General features: G+C 63.4%; 1 protein-coding gene across 6 annotated transcripts in view; it reads left to right on the forward strand.

The window, feature by feature from the left end:
* The window catches only part of SPNS2 (SPNS lysolipid transporter 2, sphingosine-1-phosphate), a 28,690-nt gene that overhangs the window by 1,324 nt on the left and 2,426 nt on the right, over positions 1–24,940 (forward strand). For 3 of the 6 annotated variants that reach the window (XR_015243777.1, XR_015243776.1, XM_086685628.1), the window contains exons 2-10: positions 6,840–6,986; positions 10,490–10,555; positions 18,447–18,583; positions 22,250–22,401; positions 22,557–22,623; positions 23,415–23,557; positions 23,771–23,923; positions 24,051–24,240; positions 24,623–24,688. Coding sequence is in view for 2 of the 6 variants with exons in the window: in XM_086685628.1 (XP_086541754.1) it covers positions 6,840–6,986; positions 10,490–10,555; positions 18,447–18,583; positions 22,250–22,401; positions 22,557–22,623; positions 23,415–23,557; positions 23,771–23,923; positions 24,051–24,240; positions 24,623–24,688 (1,121 nt within the window). In the remaining 4 variants the exon portion in view is untranslated. The remainder of the gene's footprint in view (positions 1–6,839; positions 6,987–10,489; positions 10,556–18,446; positions 18,584–22,249; positions 22,402–22,556; positions 22,624–23,414; positions 23,558–23,770; positions 23,924–24,050; positions 24,241–24,622; positions 24,689–24,940) is intronic. The other 3 variants (XR_015243778.1, XM_086685629.1, XR_015243779.1) reach the window with 2 other exon arrangements.

Consider the following 24,940-nt stretch of genomic DNA (forward strand, 5'->3'; position numbering starts at 1 on the left):
TTGCCCCTTACTTGCTTGGTGTGTGACCTTGGGTCAGTCCCAGCTCGTGTTTAAGTCTGTTTCCCGTTTGTGCGGTGGATAATCTCTGGGCCCCTGGGGGATGGACTGGATTCCGGCTGCTCACCCCCCCTCCCCCAGTTCCCCGGGGGGGGGGGGTCTGTGAGTAGGGCCTTCCGTGGACTGAGCTGCCTGTAGGTGAGAACGGGGTAACCTTGAAATGAAAGCTCTGTGGGCAGGCTGGTACGGGGGGCTCCCTGCAGGAGGAGAGCAGTGGCTGTCTACATGGCACGCTGGCCCAGAACCTGCCTAGCCACAGCTCAGTAAAATCTGGAACAACTGAAGAGACAGAGAGACAGAGAGAGAGAGAGGGAGGGAAGGTGGCGGGAGGAATTTTGGACAGACTCTAAAGAGAACTTTGTGGGGCCATGGAGAGAGGTGGGCCCTACTGTCCACCGTGTGTCACCTGGGTCCCTTTCTCTCCTGCTGGCCTCAGTCTTCCTCTGCCGAATAGGGTTTTGTGTCAAGTAGAAGGAAGGAACTCTGATGGGTTCCCCCTCCCCCTCTCCCACTTTCAAAAGCCCTTGGCTCACTATTCCTTCTGCTGCGGGGGCGGCAAAGGGGGGGGTGCGGCAGTGGGAACCAGTAGCGCCCATTTGTGACTTGGGCCATCCACAGGAGGCTCTTACTGTGGTCTGGGGAACAGGAAGACGCAGGAACACCGGGCTGCACCGGCCCCCCACGCTGTGCTGTCTGGGACCTGGGAGCTTCGGTGCCACCATAAAGTGGGGGGAGGTCAGCGAGCACGGGGATCTGTGGTCGGTGCAAAATGGACTCTGTGCACAGGAGGAGACCAAGGCCCCTGGGCACCCCTTGTCCAGGACGGCCTGGGAAGTGCCGAGAAGGCAGGTGGTAGGTCTACCAGCAAGCCTTGGCCTGGGAGGGCTCCCACATCTCTACTGGACGGTGATTGGTGCTGTCTCTGGCATTGTGACACTGCACAACTTGTTTTCTCCCGGCCCCAGACCCACCCCTCCCTGGTATCCTCAGGGAGACTGACCCTGCCAGGGACTGAGGGGAGAGGGTGGGATCAGGGAGGTCTGGAACTTATCTGCCTCCCATCCTACTTGGGTCCCAGAGTCAGAATGGGAGAACAGGATAGGAAATTCGAGGGAATTTGTAAGGGGGGATGGGGAGCGGTGGCTCAGAGGGGTGTGGGGCCGTCGGGAGGAAGGTCCGGAAAGCCCTGTGCAAACACCCGCCTGGGCTATGCATCCCTCCCTGTCCCGGCACCGCCCCACCCCCAACACACAACGTACACAGATTTCCTCTCCGGATAAGCCTGGCTCCCTCTCCCTCTCGTCATGGCAGGCTTCCCCACGCCCCTGCCCCAGGTCCAGTTTTTAGGGAGATTTACTGTCTCTATGACAACTGCTATGGCCTGATGTGTTTGGAGGGGGAGGGCAGAGGAATGGGCATCCCAGGCCAGAGTCCACCTGCTGCTGGCTGGGGGGGGGGGGGGTGAGGGGGCAGACATTCTACGGCTCACCTTTGATGTTCGACCCACCTGACTCCTGAGACCCTCAGCAGTGGATTTCCCACTCTCTTTCTCGAAATCTGTGCTGTGTGTTTCTATCTTTATGGTATAGATCAACTAGCTCTGTCCAAGAGGAATATGATGCCGCATATATAAGTTAAATACTGCTAGGAGCCACGTTGAAAAAGTAAAAAGAAATAAGTGAAACCGATTCATATATTTTATTCAACCTCACATTTCTAATGTATTTGCACGTGTAATCAACATAAAAGCTATTAATGGGATATTTTGCTCTTTTTTTTTTTTTTCATACTAACTTTTGCAGCCTGGTGTGTGTTCTCCGTTTACAGCACGGGTCAGTCGGGACTGGCCACGGCTCAGGCAGCCACAGCCACGGTGGCTGGGGTCCCGCTGCAGTGGCCAGTGCAGACCTGGGTTCAGGCTCTTCGCCCCCCCCCCCCCCCAGCTAGGTGACCTGGGGGGTGTCACCTGAGCCTTCTGGGTTATCACCACCTCCTGGGTGCCTCCCAGGTTGCCGGAGTGAATGAGTGTTTTCACGCACCCTTAGGAGAGCCGCACAGATGCCAGCCTCTTTCCTTTTCTCGCCTCTGTGCAAGCTGTGCCCCCGGCCACCTTGTCCTTCCCGCGTCTCTTTGTTTCGGTCAGTCCCTTTCAGGCCCCTTTGAGGACCCCTCCCTCCTCCACCAGGCCGGGTCTCCATCCTGGGAACAAGTAACATTCCCAGCCAATTACGGCCTCCCCTCCTCCCCTTGAGAACCCCCTGAGGGCACAGGCAGCAGGTGAGGAGGGCCAGGCCCAGCTCTGGCGCTTATCAGGGAGTGGAAGGGAAGGAGCCCAGGGCTACCCCTGCACACATCTCCTCGTGTGGCTGGGGATGCTGGAGGCCAGAGAGCACAGGTGCTCACCCAAGCTCCCGCAGCCGAGAGGAGCGGGACCAGGACCCCCCAGGACACTGCTGTCTCCGTGCAGGCAGGGGTGCCTGGCCCTGTTGCTGGCCAGGGCACGGGGCCTCTGAGCAGAGGCTGCTACAGCTTCCCCCGCTCCCATGGCTGGAGCCCAGTCACGGCTGCCAGCTCAGGGGAAAGGTGAGGGCTCGGGCACTGTCTCCTCCGATCTGCTTCCTGGTGCCGGAGCTGCATCGGCCCCCGGGCCCCCACTCTTCCATCTGTGAAATGGGAGCAGGACGGAGGCTGGAGCCAGGCCCAGCAGGAAGAGAATGGAGAATGGCTGTTGGGAGCTGAGACCCCTCCCCAGCTTCTCTGGGGCACCTGTGCCTTCCTGAGCTCTTTCCCTTTGATCCAGCTGGTGGCACTGGGCGGGGCAGAGCCCGGTGAGGAGAGGCAGAGCCCTGCCCTGGGGGAGCCCTTTTCTGCCAAAGAAGCTGAGACCAGTATCCATGGCAACTGCTCACTAACACAAAGCCGGGGAGAGCAGAGCACAGGGACCGGGTGGGAACACAGGCCCGGCAGGCCTGGGGGTTCCCCGCATACCTGAGCTGGCTGCAGGAGGGGGCTGCCTGCCTGGGGCTCTTGGCTCTTCTGGTGTCCGCCTGGTTGAGTCTGTCCGCCCAGGGCCTGTCACAGGGTCACCTGGGTGGGTGGAGGCCACGTCAAGCTCCCAGCTCTGTGGCTACCTTGGTGGATGCGGATGGCCAACAGCAGCCCTGCCCCGCCCCCTCCAGTGGCCTTGTCCCCTTGGGTGGCCCTGCCCTGGCCACTGCAGTGTCAGCACCACTTCGGTCCTGCCGGGTGGGCGGGGCGTCCAGGGCCGCCTTCCAAGGTGGCTGTCTGGCAGGTCAGCGCCCAGGTGAGAGGCCCGACCGGCCTGGAGAGCCAGCGCCCTAATGACAAACCACCGGCTGCCCGTCTCTGCAGGTACCTTGTCTGGCGTGCTGTTGACCCGTCAGAGGAAGTGCTTTGGTCTGGGACCAAGGGCGTGACCGGCCAGCTCGTGCCTTAGTTTCCCGTTTTGTGAGGGGCAGGAGGGCTGCACGTTACAGCCTGGCCTGAGCTGCTCAGAGAGGTGTCCCATCGCTTCCCCAGACAGGAAGTGGCTTTTGTTTCCGCCTGGGTGTGTGCGTGTGTGTGTGTGTGTGGGGGGGGGGGGGGTGCTGAAGTCCTGAGGTCAGAAGGGGGATGGGACCCAGGGAGACAGAGAACCCTGGCTTGATCCTCAGGCTCCCGGGGCCCAGCTCCCTACTGGGCCCTGAGCGAGGCTGAGTTTCCTGTTCCTGGCTGTGCCAGACTTGCTCTGTCACCTAAGGCAGATCCTGGCCCTCTCTGAGCCCTGGACACACAACAGGTGATTTTGTGGTCAGGATGTTGCTCCCAAGGCTAGTGTGGGGCACTTGGTCCCGGGAACTCTTGTCTGCTGTCACCTCCCCAGCTCTGCCTGCACCCGCCTTCCCCAGGGCTGTTTCCCGCTGGCCACTGGCGCCTCAGCATGCACGTGGGGCTGGCCCGGGCTTGGCCTTGTGGAGCGACTGGGTGGCCGGGTTGGGTTGACCCTGGCCTGCCTGACCCCAGTCCATCCTCCCGGGCGGAAGAGGCACTGGTAGGCTCAGACGACCCTGAGAAGGACCAGGCCCCGATGCTGAGGCGGGGGCCTGAGTCCTGACCACGGCGCACAGGGAGCCGTGGGCCTCGCATCCCCGGGAGGGACTTGGGAAAGTGGTTAGGATGGGCCCTGCGTGCCCAGCCCTCAGCCCCGATGGAGGGGTCTCCTCGCCCCCACGCCGGGCAGAACGGCTTCCGCACATTCAGGAGGGCTCTGAGGTGACTTTGCCGGGTCTGCTGTGAGGGCAGAGGGCACTTGGAGCGCTGGGTGGGGCCCGGGTCACACTGGACAGCAGTGTCCTGCGGATGCTGGCCTGCTCTGGGCCTGGCTCTGTCCCGCTGGCCTGGGGGCGGCGGGTGAAGGGCAGAAGCACGGACGTTAGAGCAAGACGTGAGTAGGGGTGACGCGCCGGCCGGAGCGTGGAGGCGGGGGGGGGGGGGGGCTTCCCTGTGGGTCTGCGCCCTGCAGACGGGCACCTCCGTGAGGCCTTCTGGTCCCTTCACCGGCGAGCGTGGATTTGCCAGACACGGTCCGGGAAGCAAGGAGGACGATTCAGCTTCGTAGACTGTGAAGTGTGGTGCCCCGGGGGTGGTGTTACTGGGTCGCTCACTGTTCCTAGGTTGCAGGGTTCAAATCCACGCCAGGGCAGTTGGTGTGGACGTTGAGAGGAGGCTGGTTACAGCCTGTTTCCTGTGGTTTGGTGGGCGAAGGGGGAACACGAGCCAGTCTGGGGGCTTGGAGGCCAGGTCCTGCCTGGCTCTGGGGCCTCTATCCAGTGGCACCCTCTGACTCTCAGTCTGCCATCTGAGGGTCAGGAGCAAGGCCTTGGCCATGAGGCCTTGCAGGGGGACAGCTGAGCGTCTGTGGGCTTCTCTCCCCCACGCCCCGGCCTCATCCTGGGTCTGCGGACCATGATAAGGGTAGCCCTGGTGGTCTTGGGAGGCCCTGAGCCAGGGCACAGCCGGGGACAGGGGTGGGGCGGGGGCTGCTCCAGGGAAGGAGCGGCTGTGCAGAGCCCCCAAATTACTAAGGCCGAGTCTGGTTCCAGGAAAACTGGCCCCAAATGATAGACTAGAACCACAGGACACAGGCCAGGCTGCCTGTCCCCGCCCACTCTGGGCACGGAGACTTGGTGGGAGGAGGGAGGGCTCTGAGCCCCGGGTGGGGGTGGGGGGCTCCTCTCTAGGACCTGGGAGAGGGACGGGTGTTTCAGGCCCAGCTGCAATGTTCTTTAGGGGCACAGGCTTGGAATCCGGGCCCTCTAGAAAAGGAGTGGGGTCTCCCTGAGGGGCTGGGGTCCGGCGCTGGGGGCCTCACGGGATCCCTGTGGAGGTGAGCGCGAAGCCCCTCTGACATTAATGACCCAGGTTTGTCGGGTGGCGTCGCGGTGGGAGGGTCGGTGTAGGTTCAACAAACGTGATTGGGATTCGGGGTGGGTGTGGGGCGTATGGGGACCCTGTGGCTGTCAAACGGGCAGCCCGGGGCTCAGAGCAGACCCAGATGCTCCCAGAGGTCACTCTGCTTGTTCCTGGGGGAGGGGGCAGGTAGAGGTGAGTGTGCTTGAGAGCCGGTCCTGGCTCAGGGATGGCCCTGGCTGGTCCCCTTCGGCTGGGGGCAGGGTGGGGGTGCCCGCAGGGCCAGGTCAGCAGAGCCAGGCCCTCAGGCTCCTGTAATTACCGGGGCGGGAGCTGCGGCTGAGTGTCGGAGAAGGGTGATCCTTCCCCAGAGTGAGCCAGCTCTGAGGCCTCCCTGGGACCCGTGGCCCATCCGTTCAGATCCCTAGGCCCTGTCCTTGCAGGCATCTGCCCCATTTTAGAGAAAAGAACACTGAGGTGGGAGTTCCCATTGCCCTCTGGTCATGGCTGGGGCTCCTACCCCGCGGCTTAGTGATCTGTGGTCACGTTTTTAACGTTTATGGACTACCTACTCTGTGCCAGACAACATCCGAAGCACTTTACATCGATTAACCCATCTAAACCTCACAACAACCATATGAAGCAGATCTTAAAATTAAGGTACATTGCAGAGGAAGACAGAGATACAGAGAGATTAAGTAACTTGCCTGAGGTCACACAGCAGGGTAAGTGCAGTCGAACCCAGATGGTTTGGTATTGGAGGCCACGCTCTTGGGGATTCAGCTAGGTCGTCTGCTCCGAAAAAGGCAGGGTGAATGTGGGGTGATGATGCCTGTGTTTGAGGGCGTGAACTTGAGACCTGGTGCCCTGGCCTGGCTGACAAGGGCAGGAAGAGACCGCAGGGTCTTGTCATCTCCGCCGTGCATCTGAGGCTGGGCTGGGGGCTCCCGAGGTCAGTGTGAGTTTCTTCTTCTGTCGTGGCCTTTGTGAGGCCTGCGTGACCCCAGCAGGTTAGGATCTGGACCTGGCTTCTCTGGGATCTACCAACGGACCAGCCACGATGGGGGGGCGGGGGGTGGCACCGTGAGTATCCATGATCAGCCAGCTCTCGGGGTTACGGGCACCTCTTCAACAAGAGCTGCAGAGAGAGAGTTAGGGGGACACCCTCGTAGACACCCTTGGGTCTGACCCCTGGACGCGGTAGACCTCGACGGTGTAGACAGACTCCCTGGGAAGAGGGCCTGGCTGGAGTCAAGGCTCCGAGGCCTGTAGGCTGTGATGTACACACCACAGGGGCCTAGGACTGGCCAGGCCGGTGGTTCAGGTCACCCAGGCAGCGTGTCAGTGACTCTTGGGCCTCACCTTGAGGCCAGGTGGTTGTGCAGACCTGGGTCACGGAGGCCTCCGGTGCCAGAAGTCTGGGCTCCATTTGGCCGGCAGCGGGGATCCACAAAGCACGACTGCAGCCCTACTCGGTGAACTAATCCAGGTAGCACCGTGCGAACCATGTCGGGCAAGCGGTAAGCCCTGAACGCATGTCCGTCCCCACATTGTCGTCGTCGGGGGTGTTACTGACCCAGGGGCCTGGCTGGCTCTGAGTTCCAGCCAGAGTTGACAGCCTCTGGGCCGCGGCACCTGTTCCTTGAGTCCAGAGACGGGCTGTGCTCTCTGGAGCTGCTGCCCAGGACTTAGGAGAAGATGGCTAAGTGCCCATGAGGCAGGCTGCAGGAGGGGTGCTGGGGCGCCAGGAGGGGGCCGGGGGGTGAAGGAGACTCTCTGGAGGCCCCCACTTGGGGGCCGAGGAAGGCAAGGGCCGTCTGCCCTGGGGAGTGCCATGCTGTGGCTTGGGGACCAGGGAGGACGCAGCAGAGCCATGGATGGGAGTCTGGGTGGCTGGAAGCCTGAGTGGGGAGAGAATCTGAGGGGCTGGCAGAGGGGCCGGAGAGGGGCGCGTGTCTGTGAGCTGACGCACAGGGGACAGAAGTGAGGCCCAAGCCGACGTGCCCCAGGGCCGGCTCCCAGGGCAGCAGGAGGGACAGCTGGCCTAGGACAAGAGGCGAGACCCTGGGGGCTTGAGTTAGAGAGAGAGGTGTAACTGGGGGTTGGTGGGACAGAATGTTCGGGCTGCTCCAGGGAGGGGGACCCCCGTGGGCAGAGGGTGGTCCTGGCTGTGGGTCCGGAGAGGCTCGACTCAGCTGTGGCCGTGGGCGGCTGGGGGCTGCGTGTGGAGCCCCACCTTGCGTGCCCGGGGCTGGTGGAGGGGCCTGGCCTCAGCTGTGGGAGGCTGCTCCCGGGCAGGAGGCCCGTCCTGTGACCCACCAAACCTCAGCCTCCAGGAAAGAGGCTAAAAATAAGGTCGTGGTGGGAAGAAGGGAGGGGCTCGTGGGCCCAGGCCAGGCGGGAGCCTAGAGGAACATCCAGGCGGCTGGCGAGCTGCTGTGACACATGCTTCCCGAGCCAGCGGCCAGCGGCTCTCACCCGCCTGTGGCCACAGTCCCTACCAGGCTGCAGTGAGGCCCTGCCCCCAGGCCCCGGGAAGGTTCTGCCTGGAGCTCAGGCGGTGGACCCAAGGCCTGGCTCCAGGGTGCTGGGGTGAGGGCCCCTAAGGCCCTTGGGGTCTGGCCTGCCCAGGAGTTCCCAGGACATCCATCTGGATGTGCAAAAATGTTCTTCCCTCTTACCAGGAGCTCTGTGTATCGGAGGAGGTCAGGGGGGCTTCCTGGAGGCAGAGGCAAACACTGGGGCTTGAAGTGCTGGAGGGGGTGGAGCATGTCCAGTCTGGAGGCTAGGAGATGCCTGGGGCGGGGCAGGGGACGCAAGGGCGTTTTCTCCGCGCTGCGGACCCCTGCTGGCCTCATGAGGACCACGCTGATACGGCCTTCCTCCCCGGACGTGCCCTCCTCTTGGCTGTGGACAGGCACCCGCTGCGTAGTGACTCAGGGGCGTCTCGCCCTCCTGCCACCTCCCACCTGCACCTGTCCATCACCTAACATGTGATGGCGTCTGTTCTGGGTTCCGGAGATGCCCCGCCACGACCCTGCCCTGAGGGGGCTCTCACTGCAGTGGGGATGGGGCGTCTCTGTTCACAAACAGCCACTGGGGGCTGGCTGCGTGGCGGGGCCTGGGCTGGGGGCCCGCAAGAGCCAAGTGCGTGCAGAGGCGGCATGGCAGAAGAAAACATTTTTGGTTTTTGACAACAGAGCCTGTTTCAAATCTCACTGGGGCCCTTGCCTGCCATAGGACAAGTTACTTCACTTCTCAGGGCCTCCGTTTTCTCATATGTAAAATGGGGTGAAAAATGCGACGAAGCAGCAGGGGTAGAAATCGCATCTGCAGAGCCTCACTAGGTACCTAGAACTTAGCAGGGAGCAGTAATTCGTGGCTCTTAGCCACCGTGGGCCCAGCGAGCTCCTACCCACGTCCCTACGTGTCTTCAGAAGTCACTGATCCTAGTGTGCCCAGGGAATGTGGGGGCACCTGCCTTATTGAGGGTGACAGGAGGGGGAGAAGCCAAGGAAGACTTCCCAGAAGAAGAGGCACCTGAACTAGTGTTGAAGGAGTGGCAGGAATCAGGGTAGAGGACCTGTGGGCAGTCGGGGTCCAGAGCATGGGGCGGGGGTGTTCTGAGAAGGGAGGCCAGAGGCGGGGTTGGAGGGGCTGAGCCTGCAGCCCTGTGGCCTGGTGGAGGCCAGTGTGCGTCTGAGGCACTGGGGAGCCACGGGAGGTGCTGACTATGGGGGAGAGAGAGGGGCAGGGCGGCCCTGGCTCAGAAGTGGGGCGAATGGGCTGCGGGGCTGGGAGGTGAGTGTAAGTGGTGCCCTAAGGTTGGGCCCAACTGTGCCACCCGCGGAGGCCCCACTTGGTGGCCCCTCCGTCCACAGGGACAGGCCCCTGGCTTCCGCGTTTGGGGCACGACCACAGCCCGCCTTAGTTATTAAGTCATTAACTGGGCCTCGCACAGCCTCTTCATTATGGGTAATTAGGGTGAATCCACTCAGCACTCACGAGGAGGAGGCCAGTGTCTCTCGGTGTCAGGCTGCATCCCGGAAGAGGGCTCAGCATCCCGGCCCTGGGGTTCGGGGGGCAGTCTCCAGGCGGGACCCTCCTCCGGGGCCCCGGGGGCCACTTTGGCCACCTTGCCACTGTACGACCTGGGGCGCAGGCTCAACCTCTCGTGCTCAGCTCCCTTGTCTGCCCAGTTCCTGCTCAGTGATGTGCGCCATCACCATATCCTGATGAGCTCTGGGAGACCCCCGAGGGCAGGTCCCTTCTTCCGTGCCCTGTGTGGGGGGCTGTCGGGGCAACCTGCCCTGTCTCCTCCTCCTGGCTCCCTAGCCCTTCTCGGTGCAGATGTGTCATGGCCGGGGGGGTGGGGGGGTGGGGGGGGGTGGTTCCTGCCTGTGGCCCAGCCCCCTGCTGTCCTTGGAGATAAGCAGAGGTGGGGGCCCCCAGGGCCTGCGGGGTGGGAGGCTGGGCGCCCTGAGAGGTGAGGAGGCTCCAGGAGGTTGCCGGCCCCCACGCAGCCGTGGCTCTGTCTGTCCGTGGTTGTTGGTGGCCTCTGGTTATAGTCCTCTTAACATGCAAAGTCCTAACGGGAGAGCAGAGGTGGTGGGGACTCAGGAGGAGGACAGGCATGACCTCCAGGGATCCCCTTCCCCCCAAGAAGCCCTACCCGCTTCCCTCTGTGTCTCAGCTCTGGCATCGGAAAAGCGGGGTCCTGGTTACAACCCCGAGGACAGCTGAGTGAGCGCGAGCATGCGTTTGCCCGAGTCCCGCCCGTCTGTCCTCAGGTCCCTGCAGTGGCCCTGAGTGGTCCCTGAGTGGGGGGTGGGATCCCATGCCCCCAGGGTGAGCATAGCCTGGCCTGCAGATTCCCCAGTGGCCTGGCCAGACTGGGCGAGGTGGCCTTCTGTGGAAGGGGCTGGGTTGGGCGGGCTGGGCTGGGTTGGGCGGGTCTCCTAGGTGGGGTGGGGGACATGGGCCCCGGGCATCAGACATAAGCACCCTCTGTCTTCCCTCCCAGGCGTCCTTCTGGACATCCAGCAGCAGTTTGGGGTCAAGGACCGAGGCGCCGGCTTGCTGCAGTCAGGTGAGGCCCACTCCCCTGCCAGGCCCCCGCCACACCTGCTGGGTCTCCCTGCGGGGTCTCCTCCCTGGTCCTGACTCCCCGGAAGGGACGTGTGCTTTGTGTCCAGACCTCACTCTTGACCTCACTCAAGAAGACCAGCTTCCCCAGCCTCTGCTGCTCTCCCTGCAAACAGACCAGCGGCGCCCTGGGAGGCCACAGGCCCGAGTCCTTAGAGGGGACGCTTCTTTTGGTCCTGGGGCCTCATCAGGACCCAGGGGCCCAGGGTCTGCCCTGAGGCTGATGAAGGGAGTTCCTTAGGTTCCAGGCAGGACAGCGGCAGAGCCTTTGGTGACCCTGTTTCCATGGCATGCGCCCCCATTTCCTCCGTCGCCATCAGCCTGGGAACAGTCTCTGAGATGTCAAAGCAGGAAATCCCCACGGCCAGTCCGGGAACCATTTCCAAACTCAGGGAAAGCGCCTGAGTGCCTGGGTCCTGGGCTAGTCCTGGGCCTGAAGCTTTCTCCCTGGCGGGGGTGGGGAGGGGCAGGGCCAGAGCCCCCTGGGCTGGGGCAGGGGGGCCTGTGTCTCCATTGTCCCTGCCAACCCACTACCTGGCCCCATGCTTGCTGTGTGGCCGAGGGCCCGGTTCCTTGGCTCTGATTCCTTCTGGCCCTGGAGGGTGTGTGGTTGTGAGGCCCGGTCAGATGTGTGGGAGGAAGTCCGTGGTCTGCATTCCAGCCTGTGAACCCCTTCCCCTGCCTGGGCTCTCCTGGGAGGGAGGAGTGGAGCGAGCTGGCTATGTCCCGGAACCTGCCTGACCTGCCTAGGTGGCATTCCAGAATGTGCTGTGCCAGCCTCCATGAGCCACTCAGCCAGGCCCTGCGGCCTGTGATCCTTTCCCAGGGTGGTTTTGGGGCTCAGACAGACGAGGTGATCGCTGCAGGGCGCAGCCCCAACAGACAGCTGAGAAAGCTGGGACAGGGGCAAGGCTGTGTGACCCAGAACCCTGAGGGGGGCCGGCCCCTGCCTCTGCCCACATCCCTCACCCAGCACAGGAGCCCAAACCTGTCCTCTGGCCCTCCCCCACACACCCCCCCCCCCAGCCTCCTGGGCTCTGAGCCCACAGTGACCGCCACTCACAGCCTGGAAGAGAGTTTCAGCCAGATGTGGGGAGTGGGGACAGGGCAGGAGACAGCCCAGCTCTCCAGCCCCCTCCCTCTGTGGCCCCTGGTCCCGTCCCCTCTGGGCCTCAGCCTTGCTGACTGATGGGGTGTTCAGGGTCCGCCCCAGCCTCCAACCACCCCAAGCAGTGCTGTCCCTATTGCAAGGTGTCCCTGGCCGCCTTCCTAGTGGACAGAGAAGTCATGGTGGCCCCTACTGACCCCTGGCAACCTGGCTGGAGGTGGACACCACCCCTCCCCCCCCCCCCCCACCAGCATGGTCGGTTCTGCCCCCACAACCTCCCTGGGCAGCTGCACTTCCCAGATGAAGGGACAGAGGTCAGCTCTGCTGGTGACTCACAGGGGGTCGCGTGCGGGGAGGCCGGCGGGCCCAGGATTGGGGCTCCACGCGTGCCGCCGTCTCCACCTGGGGAGGGGAGGCCTGGCCGCGTGTCTCAGCATCTGGCGTCTCTGTGCTCTCAGCGTGGGCGCCCCTGGGCCGTGGTCTCTCAGGGACCCTTACCCCGTGGCCTCCACCCTACCACCTGCCCCTGGCGTTGCCGGGCTGGCTCCCTGAGTGTCCTCACCCCTCGGCCACCTGAGCCAAGGAGCCAGGCCAGCTAGACCAGGATGTGACTCAGTGGGCGACCAGGAAAATCACCTAATTGGCCTGGGCCCCAGGCACCTGTCTCTTCCCCAAGCCCCTGATAAGGTCGGAGCCAGGCGGAGGGCGCCAGCCAGGTGCTGGTGTTTGCCCAGATCAAAGGGCCAGGGCTGAGAGCCGGGCTGTCTGCTCGTTCGTGGGCACCAGGGGCTGCTGGGCCCGGAGACAGGGCAGGGGGTGCGGCTGAGAGTCAGGCCTGGGCCTGCCTCTGCTGTTTCCCCTTGGGACCAGACCGTGAGCCCTGGCTTGGGAAGAGCCTGTCTTCGGGGCTCCGAGCCCCTGCAGAAGCTTCTGGGAAAGCCTGCAGAAGAGCTCCAGCCCTGGTCCCGGTGTCTCGGGGCCCCGGGTCTCCACAGCCTACACCCAGAGGGGCAGCTCCTGCTGGGCTCTGCCATAGCCTCTGTCCCTGCATTCCAGTAGATTCCCCCCATCACTGGGGACAGAAAACCTATCTAGTCACCACCTAGGCATGATGGGGGCAGGGGGGGAGCAGGGTGCGTGGGAGCCTGGGGGGACAGCAGCGAGGGCACACCTAGCTCTGCCTGGTGGCAGGTGGATCAGACTCCCCTGAGGAGGGGACATTTGAGCGGGGCTTTGAAGGATGTGTTAGAGTTTGTTCAGGGCATAGGGCTTCCAGTCAGTGTGTCAGATTGAGCAGATGTGAGAAACCCTCCCCCCCACTCCACGCTGCGTAAAATATGCCAAGAAAACACTTAAATTACATAGCTGAGCTTGAAAGCTAAGACTGGCAGGGGGATTCCCAGGTGCCAGCAGCAGGGAATTAAACCAGGGAGCAGGAGAGGAAGCTGGTATTAAAGCCAAGTGGTGCAGGGCGCCTGGGGACCAGTATCTGTCACAGAAGCTTGTTACGGTATTTTTAGTGTAAACATTTTTATGATGAAACATTTTAAATATACATAAAGAGTAAAGAGACTAGCGCGACGAGGCTGCAGGAAGCTGTCAGCCAGATTCATCCAGGGATCGACCGCCCACTCCGGCCCAGCGTCCGGGCTCCGGGGGTTTCTTGCAGGGTCGGCCCCGAGCAGGCTTGGGGTCCAGCATCGTGGGGGTGACGCGATTTCCACCCCGAGCCCAGGGCAAGCCCCCTGACTTCTGGCTGTGCCTGCAGGCCCGTGGGCAGTTTTTCTGCCTGTGAGATCTCCGTCCCGGCTCTGGCTGTGTGCCGAGAGCCTGCTCCGTGCGGCCCGGGCTTTGCGGCCCCTTCTGCAGATGCGGCTCCTGACGGGAGCCTTTGTGCCCCAGGGCCCGTGTGGGGCACAGATGACAGTGCCCACTGAAGGCAGACTGAGCGTGAGCAGAGCCCACGAGGAGGAAGCCTTTGTGGGAGGGGGCAACGGATCCCAGAAAGCAGGCGACCCGATTCCCGAGGAATTTCAGGCTGTAGGTTTGCCTTAACAGACTTTAACGTCCTATGTGCTTCATTTCCACGGTTCCAAAGAAAGAGTAGAATTTGTAAGACAGGGATAGCACCTTATTGGAAAAGAACAGGGACTGAAAAGCTGAATTCACAATTCTGGAAGTGAAAACCGTGAGCCCTGGACGTCAGCAGTGTAGACCCAGTCGAAGAGAGAGTAAGTGGATCAGAAGCTGGGTCTGCGGAAGGGGAGCAGATTGGAGGCTCTGGGGACTCGTGTTTGCCCCCCTCCCCCCAGAAGGAAGGAGGCTGGGCGGGGGACAGGGGCACATCGTGAAGGGCCTCTGGCTTTGGTCTTAGGGCAGTAGGGAGCCAGAGGAGGCTTTGGGGCAGGCATGGCCCCGTTAGACGTCTGCATGGGGATGCTCTCTCTGGGGCGGGTGGTGGGGGAGGGCGCTGGAAGGCAGCTCAGGGCTGGGGTTGGTGGGGTCACGAGGACGTGCCAGGACGTGCCAGGACAGAGGAAGAGCCAGCTCAGACCGAAACCAGACGGCGGCCCTGCTTCGGGTAGAGTGTCCTGCTGGCCTTGCTCTCCTCCCCACTTCTGCAGTGGCCTGCTTCGTAGTCAGGCAGCCCCCATGGCGGTTCCCCCAGCCTGTCTGGGGGGGGCCTAGGACCGGTCTCCCTGAGGCCCGAGGGGCCGTCCCAGGGCTTGTATCCTCAGCGGTGGGAGGGAGGAGCGGCCCCCTTCTTCCTACAGGAAGTCCGAGCTTGGTGGCCCTACAGGCAGCGATGGGGCCTCCCCGTGGCCTGGCTGCCTGGGCGTCCCGTCCACACCCTGTGGGCAGAGCCGGCCCGACACCCTCCCCGCCCACGGGAGGTGCAGGATGGCATATCTCCCCGAATGACAGGTTGGCCGGATCTGGACTCTGTAAAAATAGCCCTGGTTCAGCCCAGGCTGAGGTGGGGGCTGGACGTGAGCTCTGAGGCCACCGACGGGGCATCCAGGGCTCCCCCAGCTCAGGCCTCACCTGCCCCTGAGCCAGGACCAGCTTCTGGGATCGGACATGGCCACATGCACCCTGGGAGCAGCTCCCGGGTGGGATCAGAGGGTCACAGGGTCCTCAGTGGGGTGGTTCTGGACTTCTGGGGGCTGGACCCTCTGAGGGCCCCAGAGGAGAAGGCCCCTGGGCATCCCTGTGGGGCGGGGACACCACATGAAGTCGTTCTGCAAGGTGGCTCCTCCCACGCTGCCCCCCTCCCCCCCCCTTGCCCGCGGCCCCATTGTCCCCATCCTGTGGGCTGGCTCACCAACCCCCCCCCCCCCCCCCACAGCCCCATTGTCCCCATCCTGTAGGCTCAGCACACGTGAGCCAAGACAGGGCTTCCCCATGCCCTGACTGCAGGATGTCCTTGTGCGGGAGCTGCTGGGAAGGCCACCCCCACCGAGGTCTGGGTGGGGCAGCCAGGCCGCCCAGAAAGCTCTTTTCCAGCAAAGACTATAGGGCTGGGGTGGGGGGGAGTGGAAGTTTCTAGCCCGGCCAGGACAAGGTTCCAGGCCTTTGCCGCTGCTGTTTCTTCTGCCAGGAGCATTTTTCCTCTTGTCCCTGCCCTGATTGCATTGAGGCCCCTCTGCTGGCCTGTGATGCACCTGAGGGCCTGGGAACGTCCTCTTACCTGTCTGTCCGTAGCAGAGGGGAGGGCTGCTCTCCCTCGTGACCCTGGACGCCCTTGTCCCCAAGGGGACAGTGCTGAGGGTGCAGGGCGTCTGGGGGCAGGAGGGTCACTGTGTAGTTTTGGGCAGGTTCTTCCAGCTGTTGGTGACCCAGCTCCAACATGGGACGACATGGTGGGGACGGGTGGGTGCTTGGGACCCAGCGGTGAGGGTGGGGACCTGCTCCCACCGGAGTCCCCTGTGACTCGGTCCACTCAGATGGCTGGCGGGGAGCCAGGGTCACGAAGTCGGGGCTGCCCTCCTGCTCTGCTGCAGGCCGGGTGGTGGGGACGGCGGCCTGGCTCTCCCCCCGGGCCCCGTCCACCCCTGCAGGAGGACAGACATGCCGTGTCCTAGTGTGGCTTAGACCCTGGCATTGGACAAACTCCTTTCGGCCTCTGGCACCTTTCTGTGGGATGAAGGTAGTCGTGAGGGGCAAGTGAGAAGCCTGTGCTTACGTCCAGGGCGCGCTCAGGCCTGTCTACAAGTGTTCCGTGAGCGACAACCAAGGTTCTCGTTAGCCGTGAGCATCGTGCCTCCCTAACCGTTGCACGGTATTGCTTATAAGATTTGTGATTTATATTTTAGTATGTATTCTTGGTTTTAAGCATCATCATCGCTAGCAAACTCCCGTGCACCCTTCAATGCCCAGCTCTGACATCGCCGCCTCCGTGAAGCCTCTCTTCGCCATCCTGGCAGGAGTTGGCCCTCTCAGTGGCTTTCCTGGCATCCTAGCCCCTTCGAGCTGGGCAGCCCACGGATAGGCTCTGCCCCCCGGCCGGACAGGGGTCACTCTTCCTCCGGTTCCTTGTGCCCTCTCCCCGCTTGGCGCAGACAGGCCCAGAGGGAACCGTCCTCCCTCCTCCCCCTAATGTGCGTAAGTCCTAAAGGATCAACGTTGCTTTTCTGCCCGCATCCTGGTCTGATCTCAGGCAGGTCCTGTGAGGCAGGCCCAGCAGGAAAAGTTCTTTTTCTAGATATGAGGAAGTAATTTCTATGTGGATGAATCTAAACAAGGACCCGGTGTTGACCGAGGCCTTGCTCCGGGCGGGGCGTGGCAGAGCACCTGGCGCTTTATCTCATGCCGCGCTGGGCACCCGGGGCCTTGCTATTTTTATCTTCATTTGGCAGATGAGGAAGCTGGCGGGGCGGCGGCCTCGACCAGCCCGCGAGAGGCTGTGTGTTAATTCTCAGGCATCATGCGAGCCGGTAGCTGAACGCGACCCTTAGCGACAACTGAATTATGTACACTTGTGGTTAAGCATCTTGTGTTAAAAACAAAGGTAGTAAATACTCAGAACGCATCCTTCCCTAGTCAGGTCCCTGCATTCTACCATTATCTGTGTCCCTGAGGCCATTTACGCAATCGATCTGCCTTCGCGGCGGCGCTCCCGAGACCCACCTCCTGTGACTCCAGTCGGTGACATCACACCGCAGCCACGGGCAGCCACGGTGGGCGTGTTCACCCCTTGACAGTCGGCAACAGTTGGCAAACACCACATCCCTCCCCCCGCCCCCATCCCCCCTTTACTGGAGTCCGTCGTTGGACGTTTATCAGGACACCAGTGAACTGAGAACAGAGAGGTGGCGACCTGCTCAACGTCACCCAGCTGGGAAGGATCAGAGCTCACTTTGGGCCCAGGTCGCGCCCCTCTGTGCTGATGCTGCCCAAGCCCCAGTTTCCCCTGCGGCCACACCCCGTCCTCACTGGGACAAGAGGGAGACAGTCACTCTCCTCCGGCCCGGCCCTCTCCCCTCCTTCACTGAGTGCATCCTTCCTCCCCTCCCCTCCCCGCCTCTGTCTGAGGGAGAAGCCCAGCCCGTGTGCACACTCAGCCTGGCGGTCAGAGCCCGGCCAACCGGCCACCTCGTCTGCCCACCCTCGGCCTTTGTCTGGCCATCTGTCCGTCAGCTGTGGGACCGCCTTGCAGGGGGGAGGCCTGGGGGAGCTCCTTGTTCCCTGACCCCTAGGGCCTGCCCTGCCTTGCTGGGCCTCTAGGTCCCACCTGGGGCCCCAAGGCCCCTCCCATCGCTCCCCATGGAGTCTTCTGTCTCGTTCTAGAACAAAACCAGGTCAGATCACTCCCTGCTCTGTGCCCTCTCTCAGCCGTAGAAGCCACAGTGCCCACGGTGGGCCACAGGCCCTGGCTCGTCCGGCCTTCCTCCCTCCTTCCTTCTGCTCCAGCCATTCTGGCCTCTATGCTATTCTTCACATGTGCTAAGCATACTCCTGCCTCAGGGCCTTTGCACTTGCCCCAGTGTTTGCATGATTTTTTTTCCTTACCTCCTCCAGGTCTTCACTGAAATGTCACCTCTCTGGCCCTTCTTTCTCTGTGTCACACACGTTTCCTGTCTCCCGTCTCTGCCCTTTTCCCCTCCTTAGCATTTGCCACCATCTGATGTACTCTATTTTTCATTTTATGGTTTCTTTCTCCTGCCCAGGAAGGCAGGAATTTTTGCCTGTTTTGTTGAATGAGTGAAAGAGTGAGCGAATGAACGACAGTGTTTCCAGACGCCAGTAAAGCCTCTCCAGCCTGTGGGGAGTGAGGAGTGAGTGTGACTGCATGACCTGGCAGGTGGAAGACTGGGGTTCCGGGCCCTGTTCCGTCCCGGTTTGCTGTGTGACCTTGGGTGGGTCCCTTCCCCTCTCTGAACCTCTCTCCCAAGTATAAGAAGGACAGCAGCGTGACGAGGTATGAGGACACTGGCTCCGGGGTCGGACACACAGGGGATCAGGTCCCCGCGGGGCTTTTGCCGCCGGTGGGGCCTCGGGCGAGTCTTGCCTCCCCTCTTTTGCGAGGAGGTGGCCTTGCACGGACCCACAAGGCCCCAGGTGGTGAGCTCCTGACGTGGCTCCTGCCACGTCAACCGCTCAGTGAATCTGTCCTCTTTCGCTCAAGTCCCCCGAGGGTCACCTGCTGGACAAGCTGGGCCCGCGGGGAGGCGGGCGGGTCGTGGGGTCGCCTCTGGCCCCGTGTCACGGCCTCCTCTCCCCGCAGTGTTCATCTGCAGTTTCATGGTGGCCGCCCCCATCTTCGGCTATCTGGGTGACCGCTTCAACAGGAAAGTGATCCTCAGCTGTGGCGTCTTCTTCTGGTCGGCGGTCACCTTCTCCAGCTCCTTCATCCCCCGGCAGGTGCGTCGGCTCCTCTGCCCCCGCCCCCCACCCCCCCTCGCCCGGCTTCGTTCCCGCCTCTCTGCTGGAGCCTCAGGCGCTGTCTTCCCAGAGCAGGGGTTGGGGGGGGGGGGGCGTCGTGGCTGCTTTTGTAAGCTGGCCTGGCTACGGAAAGGGCCTCCCCGCTGCGAGCCTAGCCGAGCCCCGCGTGGCACCCTCTTTCCAACCTGCCTTGACTTGGGGACGATGCAAGGAATGGCAGAACCAGTCTGGTCCAGGAGGCAGGGCCCTTTATTCTAGTCCCAGCTCTGCCAGCACCTTGCCGTGTGACCCCAGGTGAGTCACGGCCCCTCTCTGTGCCTTGCACGGTTTCCTCCTTTTCGTTGTTTTTAAGAGAGCTTGAGTGTGAATGGGGGAGGGGCAAAGAGAGAAAGAGGGGCAGAGAGAGAGAGAATCCCAAGCAGGCTCCGAGCTCAGCGCAGAGCCCGATACGGGGCTTGATTCTGTGACCTTGGGATCACGACCTGAGCCAAGGTCAGGAGTCGGGCACTCAGCTGACCGTGAGCCACCCAGCGCCCTTTTACTTTTTTTTTTTTAAGTAAACTCTACGCCCAAAATGGGGCTTGAACTCGTGTCCCCAAGGTCAAGAGTCACACGCGTACTGACTGAGCCGGCCGGGCGCCCCGCTCGGTTTGCTCTTTGCCCAACAACCAGCTGACTCCTTGGGTCAGAGTCCTAGGGCGGCAAACATCATTTCAACATGAGGAAGGTGTTTCTTACTCAGCTCCCACAGTCCGGGTGCGAATGTCCCAACTCTGTTGTCTGTTCAGCCTTGTGATCTGGAGAGATCTCCCTGAGCCTCGGTTCCTTCATCTGTAAAATGGGACTAGTGTTTCCCCGCCGGAAGGTTTATTGTGGGAAATCGCCGAGCCGATGAGTGCCCAGACGGCGGACCGTGGCGGCATTCAACCAACTGTCACTTCTGTTCTTCTGATCCACAAGGGAGATATGTTGCTTTGATAGGTAGTGAGTCTCCCATCGGCAGGAGTGTTCGAGCGGAGGAAGGACAATCACATGGTGGCTGCCGTAGAGGGAAATAGAGGAAGAAGGAGCAAAGACCAAGATCTGTCTTCAAGGAGCTTTTGGCCTCCGGCATAAAGGAGCAGACCCTCTCCCCGTCCTTGGGGGCTCCCGGGCTGGGTGTGGGAAGATGTGACAGGCGCCCCACGTTCACAGCCTTTAAGATGTGCAAGGTGCCGAGAGCCCTGACCCAAGAGAGAGCAGTCTCTTGAAATCCATGGGGCCAGGGAGAACTTCCTGGAGGAGGTGGCATTTGAGCTAGGCAGGTGGAATAGGGTGATGAGGCCTTTGGTGGACAGGATGGCAGGGGGAGCAAGCCCACAGAGGCACTAACGGTGGGCGTGTTGGTGGGTCCACAACGGAGGAGAGTGTTTTGGCTGGAAAGGAAGGCAGGAGCCAGGTGGCGGAGCACTTCAGGGTCTGGGCTTCCTCCGGAGGTTGACGCTGGCCCAGAAGAGGCCGGAGGCAGGGGCGGAAGGAACAGGCAGGTTTGCGGGTACAACGTGGCTTCACAGAGGAGGGTCGGGCCAGAGTGTCAGTAGAGTCTGTCGGCCACGGTCGAAAATGGGGCCTGGACCAGAAGCTTCTGGGGACCGCGACGCCGGTGCCCGGGTGTGGGAGGGAGGGTGGGCCGGCGGAGGCGGAGAGAGGGATCGCCCCAGTTAGTCTGTAGACTCACGGCCGCCCCGGTCCGGGCCCCGCGGGGCGGGGAGGGGGGGAGGGGTGTTGGCGAGCCTCGGCAGTGGGATCCTGAAGTTCATTTGGCAGAGAAAACGTCCAGGAACATTGTGAAAAGTGGCCTTGGAGGTGGCCTGCCCCGTTGGTCATCACGGGGTGGCCGCTTAACCAAAGCAGCAGGCCGACGGTGAAACGGTCCCTTCCGTGGGGGTGACAGGTGTGCCTCGGGGGGCTTGTGGAGGATTGACCGTGCACCTGGATGAAAGCTAAACCCTGCTTCAAAATAAGTTCCAGACAGGCGAAAATAAGGGAAAAAGCAAAGTCTAAAAACCGGGAGCTAGAAATCGGCCAGAAAAAGCCGGACGAGCCCGTGGGAAAGTGGGCGGAGGACGAGGACCGGCCGTCCCAGGAGGAGCCGGTGCCCGGTGTTGGTCTCAAGTCAGCAGGGAAATGCAAATTGAAACGACAACGAGATAACACTTCACACCCATCAGATGGGCAATAATTAGGGAGGTGAGGACACCAAGTGTTACTGAAGCTGCTGCTGGCGGTGCAAATTGGCGGGGCCTCTGCGGAGAGCAGAGCGGCAGGATCCTGCAGAGTGCCACGGGAGCGCGGCCCGCGGCCCGGCCTCTGACTTCGAGGTGTGTACCCGGGAGAGAAACCCCGGCTCGTGCACGCGGAGCGGCACACGCGCACACGGGCGTTTGTGACGGTCTCGGAGGACAGCGGGACCGTGTGGTGCACGCCCAGAAAGACGGGGTGTCTTCGTGGCAGGAGAAGCGTGAACGGGTCTTTATTAGCCGGCGTCGATGGGCCGGCTTCCACAACGCGTGACTGAGGGCAGAGGCGAGGTGCGGGGCAGGAGGCACGGAACCGTCCCCTTTACGTCCCTGTTTGGAAAGCATGCGGGGGCACGTGCGTGTGCGGGAACAGGGAGGGAGGAAGCATGACACAGACACACGCACAAGGAGGGGGTTCCTGGGGAGGCCCGGGGACCCACAGGACGTCCTATCCACCTGCTCTCCTGCCGAGGAGGAAATCTCGCCTCCAGCGTCTCGCAAACAGCGTGTTAGAGGGTATTTTTGTCATTTGGGGATGGGGCCTGAGCGAGCTGTGCAGTCCAGAGGCCATCTGTGGCTGGAGGCATCACATTAAACAAAGGATCGGTACACGTGATGTGTAAAAGGCTAATGGAAACCGATACAGGACGACCCAACAGCAACGCGGGCAGGTGACCCCCAGAGAGAGGGACCGAGGCGAGCAGGCGGGGGACACAGAGGCGGAGGAGAGGCGCGGGGCTGGACGGGCAGTCGACAATGCAGAGGGCCGGCCCGGATGGAGACGGGCAGATGGAGGGAGGGAAGCGGGAGACTGAGCAGGGTAGCCTGTGGGCGGCGTTGGCCGGCCAGATGGGTGGTCAGGGTGGGGCCGGGGAAAGATGGCCAGGCTGGGTTCTCAGGCCCTGGGCAGCTGGGGGGCCGGAGGGCCCGGGTCCACATCAAAGGGGGAGGACCCTGGCAGCTGGCACGGCCCCACCCTTCCTGGCTCAACTGGGCTTCCCGCTTTGATGTGTGGCGGGGGTAGGGGGGGCACTGCCCACTCCTCGTGCACGCAGGGTCCTCAGTGCTGCCAGGGCCAGCCCAGCTGCCCTGCCCGGGGTGGGACGTGAGTGGGGTGACTTGAAGCTCCTAAGGTGGGGCCAGGGCCCCCGGAGGAGGTGTCCGCGTGGGCCGCACTTACAGCCGTCAACCTGCAGAAGACCGGTGCCAACCCCGTGCCGGGCTTGTGTGGAGGGGCCTAGGGGCCTGGGTGTCCTCGCCGCTGAGACGGCGTTGGGCTCCATCCCGTGGGCCGGCTCCCGGGCCAGCGTGGGGACCCGGGAGGGTCGGGCCGAGGAGCCAGCGGCCTCCATTCTTCTGGCTGTAGCACTTCTGGCTGCTGGTCCTGTCGCGGGGGCTGGTGGGCATCGGCGAGGCCAGCTACTCCACCATCGCGCCCACCATCATCGGCGACCTCTTCACCAAGAACACGCGCACGCTCATGCTCTCCGTCTTCTACTTTGCCATCCCGCTGGGCAGGTGAGGGTCCCCGCGCGCGTCCCCGTACCCCCGTCCCCGAAGTTGGCGCTCTGCGACCCGGACGCGCGGTGGCGGCCAGCAGGTGGGGTGGGGTGGGCGGCCGGCTGCCCCCCGGGCTGGTGAGCACACCGTCCCCCGCGCTGTCTCGTCTGCAGCGGCCTGGGCTACATCACGGGCTCCAGCGTGAAGCAGGCGGCTGGAGACTGGCGCTGGGCCTTGCGGGTAAGGACACCCCAGCCTGGGGTCCGTGGATCCGTGCGCACGGGGAGCTGGGGGGCCAGACCCAGTGGCCCTGCGGCCTCAGGGCCCCAGGACGGGACAAGGGACTCTCCCACGTGTCAGGAAGTTCCAGGTCCGCGAAGGCGCATCCTGCTCGAGCCTGGCGCTGTGGGAGGGCAGGGCTGAGAGGAGACCTCTGTGTGGGGCCCCCCGGGGGTCTGGAGCCCCTTCCTGTCCCGAGGGAGGATTCAGGCAAGTCTGCCAAGGCCCCAGGACAGTGCAATCGGAGGAAACAGAGATCCCCAGTCTCGCAGAGCAACGGAAGCTTAAGACAAAGTGTTTTTTCCTCAAAAGCAGGAAGGAAGCAGCCTCCGTGGAATTTCTTGACGGGGCGCATGGAGAGGAACTCCCTCCGCCCTGGGCTCGCGGGGGTGGGGACGGGCCTCCCTGGGCTCCAGCTGCCGGAGGGGCTGGTGTCTTGGAATGCGGGCCGCCAGGGTGTCCTCCTCCACCCGGAAGGGCCCGGGGCCGTGGCGGCTCTGTTCCGCACGGGGCAGACCCACCCGATCCCTTAGCTGGGGCTTCATGGCAGCCAGAGTCCCGGCCCCCAGGCCCCAGCCTCGATTCCAGAGTCTGTCAGGCTGTCTTTCCACGTGTTTGTCTGCCCGGTGGTCAGTTCGCTCTCCTTCCGCCTCCTCCCACCCCGGCCCTCCTGGGGGCTTGCTCCTGGCGAAACAGTGACAGCCCCCTGGGCCCTGGGGCCCCACCTGCCTGACCTACTCCTGCCCTACCAGGTGTCCCCCATCGTGGGCATGATCACAGGAACACTCATCCTGATCCTGGTCCCGGCCACCAAGAGAGGCCACGCTGACCAGCTTGGGGGGCAGCTCAAGGTGCGGACCTCGTGGCTCCGAGACATGAAGGCCCTGATCCGCAAGTGAGCGCTGCCGGTGGGGGGGCTCTGGCGGGGGGGGGGGGGAGGGGCGGGGCCCCTCCCTGCAGCACGGCCCCCCTGCTCCCTGCTGCTCACGGTGCTCACTGGGGCCCCTGATGCTTATCCCTGCAGCCTGAGCCTGAGGGGAAGCGGGGAGGGCTGCTGGGGGTGGGGGTGGGGGGCCCGGCTCAGCGTGACGTCCTGGCCTCTCCCCAGCCGCAGCTACGTCTTCTCCTCCCTGGCCACGTCGGCCGTGTCCTTCGCCACAGGGGCCCTGGGCATGTGGATCCCGCTGTACTTGCACCGAGCTCAGGTCGTGCAGAAGACGGCAGACACGTGCAGCAGCCCGCCGTGCGGGGCCAAGGACAGGTAGGGCCGGGCGGGGGGGGGGGGGGGGGGGGGGGCCGGGGGTAGCCGTGCCCGGCACCGCCCCCTCCTCCCCACCCCAGCCTTGCCCCCCCGGCCAACCCACGGCTCCTGCCCTCTGTCCCCACAGCCTCATCTTCGGGGCCATCACCTGCTTCACTGGCTTCCTGGGTGTCGTCACGGGGGCGGGAGCCACGCGATGGTGCCGCCTGCGGACCCAGCGGGCCGACCCCCTGGTGTGTGCCGTGGGCATGCTGGGCTCTGCCATCTTCGTCTGCCTCATCTTCGTGGCTGCCAAGAGCAGCATCGTGGGTGCCTACGTGAGTGTGACGGGGGTGCGCAGGTGGTGGGGCGAGCAGGCCCCCTCCCCTCGGGGGGTGGGGGGGCGGGCTCAAGTCCGCTGCCTGCCCTGCTCCCTCCAGGGCCTGTCCGGGCCACCGGCACGCCTTGGAGTCCTCCTGGACCCTGTCAACTGCTCTGAGCCTGAGGAATTTCTCCTGCTGAGAGATGCGGGGGGGGGGGCCCCCAGGGGGGTGTGGGGGCTTGGGGGGGGGCGCCCTGCTGTCAGGGTGCAGGGAGCAGCGTGAGGCTGCTGGGGGTGGGGGGCCCTGACGGCTGCCCGGTCTCTCCTGGGCAGGTCTGGGGACAGCGTGGGGCTGCTGGGGGTGGGGTCCTGACGGCTGCCCGGTCTCTCCTGGGCAGGTCTGCATCTTTGTTGGGGAGACGCTGCTGTTCTCTAACTGGGCCATCACCGCGGACATCCTCATGGTGAGGCAGGCAGAGTTCCCTCGTGACAACCCGGGCCTCTTGTCTCCGGGGGCAGCTGGAGAGGGCGGTGAAGGGACGGGAGGCCAGAGGGGCTGGTGGTGGGGGGGGGGTGGGCAGGAAGCCAGGCCGGCGGGGAAGGTGGGCCTGGAGGCAGGGAAGGGATCCGGCTTCGGGGCTGAAACCGGGGGCTGGGCCAGCGGGAGGGACGGGAGGGACGGGCGTGGGACCGGCGGGGAGGGGGACGTGTGTAGG

This window comes from Puma concolor, chromosome E1 (genome assembly GCF_028749965.1).
Source record: "Puma concolor isolate L17-30 chromosome E1, mPumCon1.1.hap2, whole genome shotgun sequence".
In the NCBI taxonomy this organism is placed as follows: domain Eukaryota; kingdom Metazoa; phylum Chordata; class Mammalia; order Carnivora; family Felidae; genus Puma; species Puma concolor.